This window comes from Cebus imitator, unplaced genomic scaffold (assembly GCF_001604975.1).
Source record: "Cebus imitator isolate Cc_AM_T3 unplaced genomic scaffold, Cebus_imitator-1.0 Scaffold170, whole genome shotgun sequence".
In the NCBI taxonomy this organism is placed as follows: Eukaryota; Metazoa; Chordata; class Mammalia; order Primates; family Cebidae; genus Cebus; species Cebus imitator.
In genome coordinates this window covers 135,958-153,624 of record NW_016107485.1, presented here as the reverse complement: position 1 = coordinate 153,624, position 17,667 = coordinate 135,958, and the positions used below count along the sequence as shown (strand labels likewise).

Below are 17,667 nucleotides of genomic sequence, written 5' to 3'. Positions count from 1 at the left end.
TGGGTGCAGTTTACTTTTTTTTTCTTGCTTTGTTAAATGCTAGCTAAGGGGAAGAATCCATATGACAGCCTACAGTAATACAGCTAGGAATAGAGACTGTAGTCCAGGTATAGGGAATGATTTAAACCATGAAATCATATTGTCATATTGTGGCTTGAACCTTGATAATGATAATATCAGAACTGATACTAATAATGAAACTGATTCTTTTTTTATTTTAATGACAGCTTTATTGAGATACAATTCACATAGCATACAATTCACCCATTCAACATGTACAATTATAGTGATTTTTCAGTATATTCACATTTGTGTAACCATCACTACAATCTAATTTGAGAACATTTTCATCACCTCAGGAAAAAACCCTGAACCTATTAGCAGTCACTCCATCCCTCTTCCCTTCTCTCACTGGTCCTCCAAGCCTAGGCAATGACTAAACTATGTTCTGTTACTAAGGATTTGCTAAATCAGGCAGTATAAGTTCAGTCATACCCTATATGGTCTTTTGTGACTGGCTTCTTGAGCAGGAACTGATTTTTAATAATAATAAGCACAAATATTTCAGTGTTTTTATCATAAGCTAAGCAGTTTACATTAATTCATTGAAATAGTACCATGTAAAGTAGATACTCTTATTACCTCCATTTACAGATAAATTGAAGGCAAAGACAAGTTTAAGTAATTTGCCAAATGTCACTGAGATAAAAAGCCACTGAGACAAAAAGCCACTGAGCCAGGCTTCAAATCAGATCTGTATTAATGATTACCCAGTGTTGCCTCCCATATTGTAGCTCCTGGCCAGGTGCAGTAGCTCACACCTGTAATCCCAGCACTTTTGGGGGCTGGGTGAATCACCTAAGGTTAGGAGTTTGAGACCAGCCTGACCAACATGGTGAATCCCCAGCTCTACCAAAAATACAAAAATTAGCCAGGCGTGGTGGTTGCGCACCTGTAATCCCAGCTGCTCAGGAAGCTGAGGCAGGAGAATCACTTGAACCTGGGAGGCAGAGGTTGCAGTGAACTGAGATCACACCATTGCATTCCAGCCTGAGTGACAAGAGCAAAACTCTGTCTCAAAACAAAAACAAAAGACAAAAAAAATAGCTCCCGATGAGAAGTTAGAAGGATAAAAACTATATTCATTGTCAAACATTTTAGTATCCAAAAGATTCAAAGCATTGCCCAGCCATATACTAGGTTAGAAAATGAAATTGCCTCTTAAATTATGTGCCTTCATTCTCCTTTTAATTCTAGGATGGCCCTGCCACTGTGCTCACTTCTGTGAAGAAGAAAGTGAAGAATGTGGGGATTTTCCTAAAGGTAGGAAGAAGATAGATGAGTAGTATAGGATGTTTAGGTTATAAAGAAGTTAAATAACATTGGCTAAAACAATTAAAATTTCAGTTTTTGGCCGTGCGCAGTGGCTCATGCCTGTAATCCCAGCACTTTGGGAGGCCAAGGTGGTCAGATAACCTGAGGTCGAGTTCAAGACCAGCCTGGCCAACATGAAGAAACCCTGTCTCTACTAAAAATACAAAAAAATTAGGCAGGCATTGTGGCAGTTGCCTTTGATTCCAGCTACTTGGGAGGCTGAGGCAAGACAATTGCTGGAACCTGGGAGTTGGAGATTGCAGTGAGCCGAGATTGCGCCATTGCATTCCAGCCTGGGTGACAGAGCAGGACTCTGTCTCAAAAAAAAAAAAAAAAAAATTCATTCTTTGATATTGACTTTTTCCATAGAATGAAGATGAGGAAGAAGAAGAGGAGGAGAAAGATGAGGCAGAGGACCTTTTGGGAAGAGGTTCTCGAGCAGCATTACTTACGGAAAGAACAAGAGTAAGTTTACTGCTTTAAATTACATTGATCTTATAGCTATCATATGGGTCACATGTTGTGATAAATTGGATTTTCCATTCACCAGAATGAAATGACTGCAGAAGAGAAGCGAAGAGCACATCAGAAAGAACTAGCAGCTCAACTCAATGAAGAAGCAAAGAGGCGATTGACTGAACAAAAGGGAGAGCAGCAGATTCAGAAGTAAGAGTTTGCATTGAGCAGTGAGATTATCTGAAAGTTCTGTGTAACTACAAAAATTTCTCAGTTTTTTTTTAATCTCACTCCAGAGCTCGCAAATCTAATGTGTCCTATAAAAACCCATCTCTGATGCCTAAGGAACCACATATTCGGGAAATGAAGATCTACATTGATAAGAAATATGAGACTGTAATAATGCCTGTGTTTGGCATTGCAACACCTTTTCACATTGCCACTATCAAGGTACTAACATTGAATGCATCAGGTTTTATCCAAACCATTTCTTAAAATAGGAATTGTATTTGCCATAAATAATTTGCATTGATCATTGTCTCCCACAATAGGCTCCTTCAGACTCTGTTCAGTTTACTGACTTTGCTCTTATCCTGTCATTCCTTCCCTCTTCCAGTTGTTTTCACTTAGTAGAAAGTTCAACTAGTCTAGAAACATAGTTTGTCTATCTTTCTTTCAAGTTTACTTAAGCATTATTTAACTTGTAGTTGTATTCATGGTACAAGGTACTTTGAGAATTCGGAGATTTTTTGAGAGGTAAAAAAATACTTCATTTTTAAAAAGATAAATTACGTAAGTTTATTAGATTGAGATTAAGGTTAAGAGCAGTCAATTTGTAAGTCCTAACTTAGTTTTAACATCTCTAAAACTACTAATCTCTATTTAGGAAAGAAGTCTGTTTACTATTTATGCTTTTCCTTTGAACAGAATATAAGTATGTCCGTGGAAGGAGATTATACTTACTTGCGAATCAACTTTTATTGCCCAGGCAGTGCTCTGGGCAGGAATGAAGGCAACATCTTTCCTAACCCTGAAGCGACTTTTGTCAAGGAAATGTGAGTCCCCACGAAAATAGTTATGCCCAGACCCATCCTGTCTGGAGTGGTATTCAGAAACATTTCATTCTCTGCTGCATTTTTCCCTACCTAGTAAATGGCAAAGCCTTCCTCATTGATACTTGTTTCAGATTGCCTTCTTGACTTTATACTATTTTCAGGATGGTCAGTATTTTATATTTACTAAACATATTTTGAGCCTGGGTAATATAGTGAGACCTTGTCTCTACTAAAAAAAAAACTTGGCCGGGCACAGTGGCTCATGTCTGTAATCCCAGAACTTTGGGAGGCCAAGGCGGGTGGATCACAAGGTCGGAAGTTTGAGACTAGCCTGGCCAATATGGTGAAACCCCATCTCCACTAAAAATACATAAATTAGCTGGGTGTGGTGGCAGGTGTTGGCAATCCCAGCTACTCGGGAGGCTGAGGCAGAAGAATTGGTTGAACCCAGGAGGCAAGGTTGCAGTGAGCCAGGATCACGCCACTGCACTGCAGCCTGGGCGACAGAGCGAGACTCCGTCTCAAAAAAAAATGATCCAGGTGTGGTGGTGTGCACCTGTCATCCCAGCTACTCTGGTGGCTAAGGTGGGATGATCCCTTGAGCCTAGGAGGTCGAGGCTGCAGTAAGCCCTGATGTTGCCACTGTATTCCAGCCTGAACGACAGAGAAGACCTTGTCTCAAAAAAAATAGTAATCATGAAAATAAGTGTTAATAATAGAACCCTCAAATAAGAAAATTGGTGCCACGTTGGATTCTACAATTTCTTGGTGTGAAATGGAATAATTTGGAGATGTTAGGCCAGATTTGAAAAATGAAAATGTGATTTCTCCCACTTCAATGGACTAGGTGTTTGTAACATTTTCCATTTAAGAGAAAGAAAGGGAATGGGCATGCATGGTGCCTCACACCTGTAATCCCTAGCACTTTGGGAGGCAGAGGCAGGCAGATCACATGAGGCCAGGAGTTTGAGACCATCCTGGTCAACATGGCAAAACTCTGTATTTGCTAAAAATAACAAAAATTAGCTGAGCATGGTGGTATGTACCTGTAATCCCGGCTACTTGGTAGGCTGACATGGGAGGATGGCTTGAACCCAGGAGGCAGAGGTTGCAGTGAGCTGAGATTGGGCCACTGTACTCCAGCCTGGGTGACAGAGCCAGACCCTCTCTCCAAAAAAAAAAAAAGAAGTAGAGATTAAGATGCTTATAAGATAATCAGTACAATTTCCCTGGCCTGAAAAAGAAATGTCTATAAATGCTCCTGCTTTTCGATAGTACGTACCGAGCTTCAAATATTAAGGCACCTGGTGAGCAGACAGTACCAGCCTTGAACCTTCAGAATGCTTTCCGAATTATAAAAGAAGTACAGAAACGTTATAAAACTCGAGAAGCCGAAGAGAAAGAGAAGGAGGTGAGCCTGAACACAGACAAAATATTCTGCAAAGGAGGACATGTATTTTTTTTGGAGACTTATAAGGATATGTGACAATTCGCTTCAATTTTCTTCCTGCTTAGGGCATTGTAAAACAAGACTCACTGGTGATCAATCTAAACCGGAGTAATCCCAAACTGAAAGATCTATACATTCGCCCCAATATTGCCCAGAAGAGGATGCAAGGCTCACTAGAGGCCCATGTCAATGGTATGGATAATCTCTCGTGTGCCTAGGCTTTGTCTTCAGGGGTACATTTGTAGGAATGACAGATCAGATAATAAAGTATGACAAGGAGTCATCGGCCAGTTAGCTGAGTTGGCTAGAGCATGGTGCCAATAAGGTACGACAAGGAAATGCTGGGAGGAATCTTACACTGCTGTATGGCCAGAAGGAAAGGAAAGCTCTATACAGTTGTTCCTGTGTCCTCTGACCATGTTCAAATCAGCCAGAAGAGTTGCAGTGCCTTCTGGCCTAACGTAACTATACTGCTTGACATTTCCTCATTCTTTTCCCCAGGCTTCCGCTTCACATCTGTTCGAGGAGACAAAGTGGATATATTGTACAATAATATTAAGCATGCTTTGTTCCAGCCCTGTGATGGAGAAATGATTATTGTCCTGCACTTTCACCTTAAGGTATACCTTTCTACTTAACTAGCTATAAGCTCTTGGGCAAGACACTTCATTTCTCTCAGCTTCTTTCCTATAAAATAGTGATGAAAAAGTCACCTTTCACATAAGAACATTAAGATGGTTAAATGAAATAATGCCTCTAATGGCCACAAGGCCTAGTATCTAGAAGGTGCTCATAAGCATATTTGTTCCTTTGGTGTGTTATGCAATGGCCAGCAAAATATACGAGATCTCCAAATTTCTATTTCTAAAATAAAACCTAAAATAAATAGGTTTTGCTTTAGATAAAATTTGTTACCAGCATAATTTCCAAAGTTACTATAATAAGTAAGAGCACTTTTTAAAATATACACTGTTTTACATTCCCAAGCATCATTATTTGTGATGACACTAGGGATGGTTTAATTATTTTTGTATGCATGCTGTGGAGGCCCAAGTTTGGATCACTGCCATTTCCATCACAGATACTTTTGTGTTTCTGACTTCTGTCTTCTTTCTGCTTTATGCCGGCAGAATGCCATCATGTTTGGGAAGAAGCGGCACACAGATGTGCAGTTCTACACAGAAGTCGGAGAGATAACCACGGACTTGGGGAAACATCAACATATGCATGACCGAGATGACCTCTATGCTGAGCAGGTCTGTGAAATTTAGTATAGTATTTGCAGGATAGTGAGGGAGGATGAGGCCAAATCCAAGTTCAGGGATTGTATTTTATAAACAACCCTGAGCTGGGCATGGTAGCTCATGCCTGTAATCCCAACACTTTGGGAGGCCAACACAGGTGGATCACCTGAGGGTCAGGAGTTCAAGACCAGCCTGACCAACATGGTGAAACCCCATCTCTACTAAAAAATATAAAAATTAGTTGGGCGTGGTGGTTGGTGTGCACCTGTAGTCCCAACTATTTGGGAGGCTGGGGCAGGAGAATTGAACCCAAGAGGCAGAGGATGCAGTGAGCCGAGATAGCTCAGTGCACTCCATCCTGGGCGATAGAGCAAGACTCCATCTCAAAAAATAAACAACCCTGGATCTTTTTGTGCAGAGCAACTCAAGTATCTGCTGAGATGGTGTATTACAATAGTTTAGGCTTAGGTTGCAGACTCAGCTTGACAGTTAATGGCATGGTGGCCTTAAATAAGGAATATGTACATGTTAGTTTCATAGTTATGAGAACTTCAGGGATGAACTGTGTAGCAAACCACCATGGCGCGTGTTTACTTATGTAACAAACCTGCACATCCTGCATATGTACCCCTGAACTTAAAAGTTGGAATTTTTGTTTTAAAGCACAAAAGCACTTCAGACTTGAGGGGAGTTACTATTAACAAATGTGATGGCTATATTTGATATTTTTTTCTTCTACAGATGGAACGAGAAATGAGGCACAAACTGAAGACAGCCTTTAAAAATTTCATTGAGAAAGTAGAGGCTCTAACTAAGGAGGAACTGGAATTTGAAGTGCCTTTTAGAGACTTGGGGTAACGTATCTTATCTTCTTTTTGGCCTGAAGTTTCACTGGTCTGCCTTTTGGTACAATAAATTCTTCTTCCTTTAATAATAATTTAAGGTATTATGTCCTTTCTTCCTATGACTAGTAATCTTTGAGACATCCATTTCTTCTTCAAAATGTTAAAGGGTTTAAGTCAGTGGCTAACTCTAAGAGGCTTCCTCTGGAGATGAGTCTCCAGTGAGTATGCTGGAGCTGTTTGGAATGGGGAGAGGGAAGAAATTTGTCTGTTGTGGCAGCAGCAGTCTCTCTTGTGATGAGCTCAGTCTTAAAATTTCTCTCTTCCAGATTTAATGGAGCTCCCTATAGGAGTACCTGCCTCCTTCAGCCCACTAGTAGTGCACTGGTAAATGCTACAGAATGGGTGAGTGTTTCTTACCTCCATTTAGTAAGAAATTAAAGGATAAATGTTTTTTATTCTAATTATTGTGATTTTCATTTTCGATATTTACTTAGACTTAAAACTCATTGAACAAATGACACTTATTCTCCCCACCCCCAAGACAGAGTTTTGCTCTTGTTGCCCAGGCTGGAGCGCCAGCTAGACTCACAGCAACGTCCGCCTCCCGGGTTCAAGCAAATCTCCTGCCTCAACCTCCAAGTAGCTGGGATCACAGGCATGCGCCACTGCCTGGCTAATTTTGTATTTTTATTAGAGACAGGGTTCTCCATATTGGTCAGGCTGGTCTCAAACTCCCGACCTCAGGTGATCCACCTGCCTTTGCCTCCCAGAATGCTAGGAGTACAGGCTTGAGCCACCGTACCTGGCCAAGTGATACTTAAAAATGTCTCTTTAGGGCAGGCATGATGGCTCACACCTATAATCCCAGCACTTTGAGAGGCCAAGGTGGGAGGAACAGTTGAGGCCAGGAGTTCAAAACCAGTCTGGGCAACACAACAAGAACTTTTTTTTTTTTTTTTTTTTTTGGATAATGTCTTTTTAAATAGTTTCTTTTAAATAATTCACATAGTTTCCTCGAATTTCTTCTCCTTGAAGGATGATTTTGATCTTGTAGATCCTAATACTGTGGCTTCTTAGTATATTATACTGCTTCAGTCTTTCAATAAAGCCCATAAAACAGCTTAGTTGTCTTTTGTATAATGATTTAGATCATGAAAGTTACTTGAAATATTGCTTTGGAGGAAATATTTATATGCTAATGATTCCGTTTCTTTCTGACAGCCACCTTTTGTGGTGACGTTGGATGAAGTGGAGCTGATTCACTTTGAGCGGGTCCAGTTTCACCTGAAGAACTTTGATATGGTAATTGTCTACAAGGATTACAGCAAGAAAGTGACTATGATCAATGCCATTCCTGTAGCCTCTCTTGACCCCATCAAGGAATGGTTGAAGTAAGTAAATTGGCCATCAATCTCCTATTTATCCCATGAACCCTGTATTATAGAATTCAAGTGTGGTATGTTGTGCATTAAAATCTATAGATACACTTAAGGTGAGACTGCCTTTTATTTGTTATAGACCAAGACTTGAAAACTTGAGATCTATTAGATAATGGAGCTGTTCACTTTTTCCTGATTCCCAAAAATAGTTTATGTACCCTTAAAATAAAAATCTAAGGTTTTTTTAAATTATCATTGTTACCCAGGCTGGTCTCAAACTCCTGGGTTCAAGTAATCCTTCCACCTCGGCCTCCCAGTGTACTGAGATTACAGGCATGAGCCATTGCACCCAGCCAATGTGGAGCATATTTACAATAGCTTTTTTTTTTTTTTTTTGGAGAAAGAGTCTCACTCTGTCACCAGGCTGGAGTGCAGTGACGCAATCTTGGCTCACTACAACCTCTGCAGTCTGCAACCTCCCCCTCCTGGGTTCAAGCAAGTTTGTTTCCTTCTTTCAGGAGTTATGGTCTTGTGCTGCTTTGTATCCAGTGTTTGAAAACTGTTGTTTCGTATTTTGTTTTGTAGTTGTTTAAGGTGGTAAGGTAAACCTAGTTGTTGTTACTCCATCATGACTAGAAGCAGAAGTTTCCATGTATGTTGTCTAAAGTGGATTTTTGCCAGTGGTGATCTCAGGCAGTTTTATGGTTGGTTGTTGTTATCCTTACTACTGTCATTTCTTTAGTGACAACAGTGCCACCACGCCAGTTTTTTCTTCTTCTTCACCCACTCTGATTCACCTGTCCTCAGCAGAAGTGAATTAAGAGTCATTTGAGCATTTTCTAAATACAGGGCACTTTAGGTACTGGGAAAAAAAGTCATTCCTACCTTCATATAGATATTGCATCAAGTAAACAACACATAGGAAAGCAGTGGAAGGTTGAAGGCAAGAGCCATTGAAAATTGTCTTTTTTTTTGAGATGGAGTCTTGCTCTGTCATCTGGCCTGGAGTGCAGTGGTGCAATCTCGGCTCACTGCAACCTGTGCCTCCTGGGTTCAAGTGATTCTCCTGCCTCAGCCTTCTGAGTAGCTGGGACTACAGGCCCATGCCACCACACCCGGCTAATTTTTTGTATTTTTAGTAGAGATGGGATGTCACCGTGTTAGCCAGGATGGTCTCGATCTCCTGACCTCGTGATCCACCCACCTCGACCTCCCAAAGTGCTGGGGTTACAGGCGTGAGTCACCACACTCAGCTGGAAATTGTCCATATTTCTTAACTATAGTAGTGAAAAATAGAATCACAGGAAGCGGTCATGAGTTATGACTACTGGGAAATAAGAATGGAATCAGTGACAGAGGGAAAAGCATGGGTGAATAGGAGAGAAGACTAAGTGAAGAGTAGGGAAATTGGTGTTTAAGAAAGAAAATGGGAGAGGATAAGCTCTGACTTGGGTGAAGGACAAAGCTTGCTTCAGTTGGAATGCTGGTCTGTTGTGAGGGCAAGTGCTCTAGGAGATCAAAGAGCAGCTCTGGTGGCATAGTACAAAGAATATCTGCTCCCAGGCTGGGCACGGTGGCTCACACTTGTAATCCCAGCGCTTTGGGAGGCTGAGGCATGTGGGTCACCTGAAGTGAGAAGTCTAGACCAGCCCCACAAACATGGCAAAACCCTGTCTCTACTAAAAATACAAAAATTAGCCAGGTATGGTGGCATGTACCTGTAATCCCAGGTGCTCAGGAGGCTGAGGCAGGATAATCACTTGAACCTAGGAGGCAGAGGTTGCAGTGAGCCAAGATTGTACCACTGCACTCTAGCCTGGGTGACAGAGCAAGACACTGTGTCAAAAAAAAAAAAAATCTGCTCCCAGATGTTTGAATACAGAAAATACGGAAGATTGATTTGTCATTTCTCTTAGTTCCTGCGACCTGAAGTACACAGAAGGAGTACAGTCCCTCAACTGGACTAAAATCATGAAGACCATTGTTGATGATCCCGAGGGCTTCTTTGAACAAGGTGGCTGGTCTTTTCTGGAGCCTGAGGGTGAGGTGCGTGAGTGGGGGGTTTCTTTTCTGGTACATAGTGTTGCTCACTATCATTTGGTCAGTTAGAATGGCATATAAATAGCACATAAGGGGCTAGGCCATCTGGGAGAGGTTCTGAACACAACTTGATATTGTTTCTTCAAATTAGTTTTACAGGTAAATGTTAAATTGATTATGCAGTGGTAGCTCCTGACAAGATTTTATTGAAACTACAAAAACTTTTCAATTTCTTAGTATTTAGGGAAAAAGTCCTTCTGGACATTTTGCAAAAATTATTTTCTACAAAATGGTCCACTTGACGTCTGTGTGATACATTAATACAGAAAGTCTTTGTTGTTAATTTCCCTAGGTAAGGGAAGCTAAAGTGAATTTTTCAGAAATAAAATAGTAAAATAATTGTACCTGACCACTGCTTTTAAACAAGTCATTTTGTCTCTCGATCACTCAGTTTTGTGCTGTTTCCTTCATGTAAATGCTGGTATACTGTGTGGGCTGAATTAACTCATCAAGTTAATAAGGTAAATATGTATATTATGCCCTGACTCACCAGGGGAGTGATGCTGAGGAAGGGGATTCAGAGTCTGAAATTGAAGATGAGACTTTTAATCCTTCAGAAGATGATTATGAAGAGGAAGAGGAGGACAGTGATGAAGATTATTCATCAGAAGCAGAAGAGTCAGGTTAGTCTTATAAAGAAAAGTTCATCCTGGCATCTTAATATATCATTTCTGAAAACTACTTTTTTTAGACTAAGAGAACTCTGTTATTCCATTTCATTCCTGCATGATGACTAATGCTTAATCAATTTTCTTCCAGACTATTCTAAGGAATCATTGGGTAGTGAAGAAGAGAGTGGAAAGGATTGGGATGAACTGGAGGAAGAAGCCCGAAAAGGTGTTCAAAAATCTGTTTTTATTCTGTTTGTCTACACACAAATTTCTAACACATTTCAGTATTTTGAGGGGTTAGTATTGATGGCCTAATGAGAGTAACAAAAGAATACTATAAAACTGATCTCCAGCCACAGATACAACTTTGAAGGAGAAAATGAGGTCTGGAATTTGTCCATACTCCCCAGTGGGTAGTGCTCAGCCTAACTGCTGTTTTCATCTGCCCAAGCCCCCATCTTGCCTATAGCCTTGATAGCCACGTAGTCATTTAAGACTCAAGAATTAGCTTACTCAGTTTACAAACCTAAATCCTTTCATTTTCTAGGCTTCTTCCAGGTTAGGAATGTCTTTATAATGCTAATCTAGTACTTTGAAACCAAACCCCAAACAAAAGTTTAAAGCTAGAAAGAAAATATTTGCTGTGTTCCAAGCACTGGGAATAGGTACTTCTCATAGGTTTTTATTTAACCCTTAAATAATTCTTCCTTTTGTAAATAAACCAGGGCTCAGAAAGTATTTGCCCAAGATCACAACTAGTGACTTAATAAAGATTAAAACTTGAGTCTAATTCCAAAATATATTCTGTTATCTCATGTTATCCAGTAACATTAGGTACCTAAAGTTTACGTATCGCTAACTAATAATCCCTCTTCTATTTAGCGGACCGAGAAAGTCGTTACGAGGAAGAAGAAGAACAGAGTCGAAGTATGAGCCGGAAGAGGAAGGCATCTGTGCACAATTCGGGCCGTGGCTCTAACCGTGGTTCCAGACACAGCTCTGCACCCCCCAAGAAAAAGAGGAAGTAACTTCTGAACTTTGGCCCTGTGCTCCATTCTTCCTCCAGTCAACCCCTGAAAATTTTACATGACATAGAAACTGTATTTTTCCTTTTGTTTTCATTTGAAGTTTTGCCATTTGTGTTTATGGGTTTAGGGGGCCATTTGTGTGGACCAATCTACTCGGGGAATTCCAGGCCCACCAGGACACGTGCCAGTGGCCCCATTCAGATGGCAAGGGAAGAGGTGTTCTTGAAGACAGGAGGAGGATCCCGCTGTTAATAAATATTGTTTCATTCTTCTCTCTTCCTGTCACCTTCTGCCAGGACTGCGATGGCTTTTGACATCTTATGTGGTATCTCAAAGCTGTATTTCCAAGACAGTGGTACGAGGTGACTCTTAATTACTTGTATCATGGTTCTTGACCAGCATATTGAATCTTCCATCTTACCCTTCTGCCATGACCTTCCTCACATCTCTAAGTTTTATCTTTGCAATACTCAAGATTCTTGGAAATTTGCTGACATTTGCGATAATCCATACAACTTGAGCTAGTGAGGCAGACTGGGCTGGTGCCTTCATCCGAGTTTTTCTGCTTTCTTACCTCATGCAGATTCTGAGGTATTTCTGCTGCCTTGGAAGACATAAGAAAGATGCAGTGATACTCCCTGGCTTGGTTATTTTCTCCATACAAATGCACACATGGTACAATGATAGAAGGCAAAATTACCACTGTCTTTTTTTTTGGTATATATAAGGAAGAATGGTTGTTCCTCGTATACTGCGTCTAGTGAAATCTAGAGGAAAGCTCAAAGGAGTCAACATTTAGATCTGGAAGGGGCAAATCATGCCTTGGGCCTAGAATACCCTGATGAGAAAAGAGAAGAGGAAGGGAGGCCATATCTACAACACAGCCTCTCAGCACTGCCGCTCCTTATTTTAACTTGTCTTGCATTGTCACAGTTTCTGTTGAACAGCTTTTCAAGTATTTGGGGAGTTTATCTTGCCATCCTCCCCTTCTGGTTCTCTGCACCCACCTGTCCCACTGCAGTTCCTTCCATGCTCTGACTTTAAGAGAAGAAGTGGGGAGGGGTCCCGGATTTTATGTTTGTTTTTTTCTCCTTAGCAGTAGGACTTGATATTTTCAATTTTGGAAGAACTAAAAGATGAATAAACTGGGTTTTTTTTGTTGTTGTTGTTTGTTTTTGTAAATTCACCTTTTGTGATCATTCTTTTTCATCTCCTGAAAGCAAGCCTGCTTCTTGCCTGGTAAAGTGCTAAGGCATTAGAGAAAAATGCCTTTAGCTAGCTAGCAACACAAAAGAAACTTTGACCATTCTGAACTTTTATCATTAGGTTGAGAGATACTAGATATCACAGTAAAACAAATTCATGTTGTAGCAAGTTACTTTATGAGACTTTACTATGGTTCCCCCAGAGATCTGAATAGCACTTGTTTCTTCATGAAAACAAATCTTCAGTCATCTCCTTGTAAATAGCATGGAGGGCAGCAGCTGCTTGAAGGGAAACCTTCAGCCTTCCTATTGGGGTGGCCAGATCTTCAGGGTTAACAACTGTTGGAAAAGGTAGGGTGGGGGGAATGTCAGGCAGCAGTATCACTCAGTTAAACACTTTGGGATATTTGTCAGGTTAAGTACTGGAGATACTAAATGAATGAATAGTGGAGGAAAAGGGTCATTGCAACAGTGTGTGTAGGTGCTGTAATAAAGCACAAGGTAAACCTACACCAGAATGGACAAATTGGAAAAGGATTTCTGAAGATAATTCATGAGCTAAGCGTTTAGAAAGTAAAAGACACTTAATCTATCAAGATACGAGAATGTGTTTGGAAAACTGCAAGGAGTGGCAGGAATGAGCCTGTACAGGCCACATAACAGCCTTGTCTGTCTGGGAATGGTGATTTCAACTGAAAATACCAGAAGTGATTGTTCTTATGTGGAGGGCTTGAAAAATGACTACTGTTTGGATAATACAGTCAAAGAGGACACAAGTTAAACCAGGGAGAGTAGTTAGGATATTGCAGTAATTCAGGGGAAGGGGAGTAATGGATGAAAGTCTGAAGTATAATGGAGAGGTGGGGACAAATTCAAAACATTTAAGAAGTGTAAACAGTTTTTGTGATTGGAGTGAGGAATAGCTTGGAATCAAGGACAGCCATTCTAATTTGGATAACAAGATAGTTGGTGGGTAAGAGGGAATACAAGGTACAAAGTTGTAATCAAGGGATTTTGAGGTACCAAGGGGACATAGGAAATACAAGTAGTGACATCTAGTCTGCGCTAAGTCTAGATTGTATTTAGAATCTGGTCTAGAAACCTAGATTTGAGATTATTTCTAGACTACAAAACTCAGTGGATATAATCCGGAAGAAGGTATATATAGAGAAAAAAATTCAATGATGACAATCCAAAATTTGAAGAACAGACAAGAAAGAAACCTACAAAGGAAACAGAACACCCAGAGAGTGATAGTCAAAATTTCTAACCAGGTGCAGTGGCTTATGCCTGTACAAATCCCACCACTTTGGGAGGCTGAGGCAGGCAGATCAACTGACTTCAGGAGTTCGACCAGCCTGGCCAACACGGTGAAACCCAGTTTCTACTGAAAAACACAAAAATTAGCTGGGTATGGTGGCACATGCCTGTAATTCCAGATACTTGAGAGGGTGAGACTGGGAGAATTGCTTGAACCTGGGAGGCGAGGCTGCAGTGAGCCGAGATCAAAAGACTGCACCCCAGCTTGGGAAACATCGAGACGCTCAAAGAAATAAAAAAATTTGAAGACAGTCATGAGATTTGGCAATTAGGAAAACTGATAAGAATTCCGTAAAGTAGGCCGGGCGTGGTGGTGGCTCACACCTGTAATCCAAGCACTTTGGAGGCCAAGGTGGGCGGATCACCTGAGGTCAGGAATTCAAGACCAGCCTGACCAACATGGTGAAACCCCGCCTTAAAAAAAAAAAAAAAAGAATTCCGTAAAGTAGAATGGAAACAGTCTTACTGGAGGGAAATTGCAGGAGGTAGTGAAATACAGGCAAAGCCAGGCCCAGTGGCTCTCACCTGTAATCCTAGCACTTTGGGAGGCCAAGGCAGGAGGATCACCTGAGGTCAGGACTTCAAGACCAACCTGACCAACATGCAGAAACCCCGTCTCTACCAAAAATACAAAATTAGCCAGTCGTGGTGGTGCATGCCTGTAATCCCAGCTACACAAGAGACTGAGGCATGAGAATTGCTTGAACCTGGGAGGCAGAGGTTGCAGTGAACTAAGATTGTGCCACTGTACTCCAGCCTGAGCAACAGACTTCATCTCAAANCTGAGTGCATGATGACACAAAGAATGGGCGTCAGCTGCCTATATCAACATGTTCAAGAGAGATCCAAAATTCTGATATATAAATTTGAAATGAAAAGAACTTATCCCTTTTCTTCTTGAGATGGAGTTTCACTTTTGTTGCCCAGGCTGGAATGCAGTGGCACAATCTCAGCTCACTGCAACTTCCACCTCTCAGGTTTAAGCAATTCTGCTGCCTCAGCCTCTGGAATAGCTGGGATTACAGGCATATGCCACCATGCCTAGCTAATTTTGTATTTTTAGTAGAGACGGGGTTTCTCCATGTTGGTCAAGCTGTTCTCAAACTCCCAACCTCAGGTGATCCATCTACCTTGGCCTCCCAAAGTGCTGGGACTACAGGCATGAGCCACTGTGCCGAGCCAAGAACTTATCTTTTTTAAAATCCCCTTTTTCAACATGGTAGATTCAAAATCAATTCTAGTTGTAATCAGGTATATGGGGGCTAAAATACAAAACTGACTACTTTAGTGCTGGATCCAGAAATAAATCCAGTTGTAGGGATAAGATTTCAATCCAGTTTGTGTCTCATCAACTTCATAGTGATAATTACGTATTGAAGGTAAAATGTAATTCATTATTAGGATGATTTCCTTAGAAATAATTAGAACTGAACATTAAAAAAAAAAAAAAGTTACTCACTGTCTAGTTCTTGCTCTAGAATATCTTTTCTTGACTCCAGGATCTGCCACAGTTTAAGATATGCGTATCCTACTTCTTCACATTCTTTCTCTTCTTCATCCAGAGGATCACTAACCACTGTAAACTTTAAACTAAAAAGAAATTGCATTTAACTCAGCACTGTTGATACCATTTATGCTTCAAAAATAAAGGTAAAAGTAATCAGAAACAATACAATGTCTTCTCTGAATCACTTTTCCCTTGCCTCCATTCTACAAAATGACAATAAACAAAGTGAGGAATTGGTGTAATTTAAGTAACAGTCCTTTTAGAAGAGGAACTAAAACTCGAGATAATGTAGTTGATTCAAGTTGTCTTAAAACTATCAAGATACAATTTCCAGTAAGATGGTTCATAATTTTTTTTTTTTAAGAGACAGTCTCATTCTGTAGCCCAGGCTGGAATGCAGTACCACAATCATAGCTCACTGCCACCAGAAATTCCTGGGCTCAAGCAAAGTTCCCACCTCAGTCTCCTGAGTAGCTAGGACTACAGGTGCGCACCACCCTGCCAAGCTAATTTTTATTTCATTTAATTTTTTATAGGGATGAGGATCTCATTATGTTGTCCAGGCTATTCTTGAACTCCTGGCCTTGAGCAATCCTCCCACCTCAGCCTCGAGCATAGCTGGGATTAAAGGAGTGAGCCACTGTACTAGACAGCTTACAATTTAGTTGAAAGATGATACAGACAATGAAGATGTTTCACAAAAACAATAAGAAACCAATGGTATATTTAAACAAAACAAAACAGGATTATGGGAGTTAGGAGAGGCTTTTTTTTTTTTTTNCGCTTTTGTTGCCCAGGCTGTAGTGCAATGGTGCAATCATGGCTCACCGCAACCTCCGACTCCCAGGTTCAAGCAATTCTCCTGCCTCAGCCTCCTGAGTAGCTGGGACTACAGGCATGAGTCACCACACCTGGCTAATTTTGTATTTTTAGTAGAGACGGGGTTTGTTCATGTTGGTCAGGCTGGTCTCGAACTCCTGACCTCAGGTGATCCACCTACCTCGGCCTCCCAAAGTTCTGGGATTACAAGCGTGAGCCACTGCACCCGGCCAGAAGGAGAGGCTTTAAATTTAAAGTTGGTTACCATAGCAGAGCAAAAGAAGCAGAAGGAATGCATAATTGCAAAATGAGTATAAAAGATGTATTTCTTTTTTTTTCCTTTTTGATTTTTTTGAGAGGGAGTCTCGCTCTATCGCCCAGGTTGGAGGGCAGTGGTGCAGTCTCAGCTTACTACAATCTCCACCTCTCTAGTTCAAGCGATTCTCTGCTTCAGCCTCCTGAGTAGCTGGGATTACAGGCACCAACCACTGTACCCAGCTAAATTATTTATTATTTTTTTTTTTTGTATTTTTGATAGAGACGGAGTTTCACTATCTTGGCCAGGCTGGTCTTGAACTCCTGACCTTGTGATCTACCTGCCTCTCCCAAAGTGCTGGGATTACAGGCGTGAGCCACTGTACCTGGCCTATGTTAACCATTTTAAAGTTTATACATAATTCAATGTTTCTTAGTGTAATCACAATGTTGTGCCATCATCACCACTATCAAATTTCAGAACATTTCATTGGCCAAGTGCAGTGGCTCACACATGTAATCCCAGCACTTTGGGAGACTGGGGATGTGCCCACGAGTTCAAGACCAGCCTGGGTAACATAGGGAGAGCCCATATCTCTACAAAAAAATAATAATAATAAAAATACAAATTAGCCAAGCACGGTGGCACACACCTATAGTCCCAGCTACTTGGAAGGCTGAGGTGAGAGGATCACTTGAGCCCAGGAGGCCGAGGATGCAGTGAGGCATGATCATGCCACTGCACCCCATCTCTAAAAGAAAAAAAAGAAACGAAAAGGACACTCTGTACTTATTCACTCCCCACTCTCCTTCCCCAGCTCCTGGGAACCACGAATCCACTTTCTATCTCTCTGGATTTGCCTATTCTTGACTTTTCATATATTTTTTTTAATTTTTAAAAGCAAATATTGGTAGCTAATACAGAGTGCCAGGAATAGGACTAAAAATTCAAGCTCCTTGGCACAGAAGTAGTCATGAGTTTTGTCCCCCCACACACAAAAAATTCAAGCTCTTTTTTT

General features: G+C 41.0%; 2 protein-coding genes across 2 annotated transcripts in view; one reads left to right on the top strand and one right to left on the bottom strand.

Annotated features, from left to right (window-relative positions):
* SUPT16H (SPT16 homolog, facilitates chromatin remodeling subunit) overlaps nucleotides 1-12,724 on the top strand; it is a 34,899-nt gene extending 22,175 nt beyond the window's left edge. The window contains 16 exon segments of the mRNA XM_017544457.2: nucleotides 1,258-1,323; nucleotides 1,744-1,839; nucleotides 1,925-2,040; nucleotides 2,127-2,280; nucleotides 2,758-2,885; nucleotides 4,161-4,296; nucleotides 4,401-4,527; nucleotides 4,837-4,955; nucleotides 5,466-5,591; nucleotides 6,321-6,433; nucleotides 6,751-6,826; nucleotides 7,646-7,815; nucleotides 9,720-9,849; nucleotides 10,397-10,526; nucleotides 10,663-10,740; nucleotides 11,397-12,724. Coding sequence (XP_017399946.1) covers nucleotides 1,258-1,323; nucleotides 1,744-1,839; nucleotides 1,925-2,040; nucleotides 2,127-2,280; nucleotides 2,758-2,885; nucleotides 4,161-4,296; nucleotides 4,401-4,527; nucleotides 4,837-4,955; nucleotides 5,466-5,591; nucleotides 6,321-6,433; nucleotides 6,751-6,826; nucleotides 7,646-7,815; nucleotides 9,720-9,849; nucleotides 10,397-10,526; nucleotides 10,663-10,740; nucleotides 11,397-11,542 — 1,911 coding nt within the window. The 3' untranslated portion in view covers nucleotides 11,543-12,724.
* Nucleotides 12,250-17,667, bottom strand: part of RPGRIP1 (RPGR interacting protein 1) — a 90,607-nt gene continuing 85,189 nt past the window's right edge. The window contains exons 23-24 of the mRNA XM_037744282.1: nucleotides 15,527-15,657; nucleotides 12,250-13,086 (exon numbers count right to left, since the gene is read on the bottom strand). Coding sequence (XP_037600210.1) covers nucleotides 12,974-13,086; nucleotides 15,527-15,657 — 244 coding nt within the window. The 3' untranslated portion in view covers nucleotides 12,250-12,973. The remainder of the gene's footprint in view (nucleotides 13,087-15,526; nucleotides 15,658-17,667) is intronic.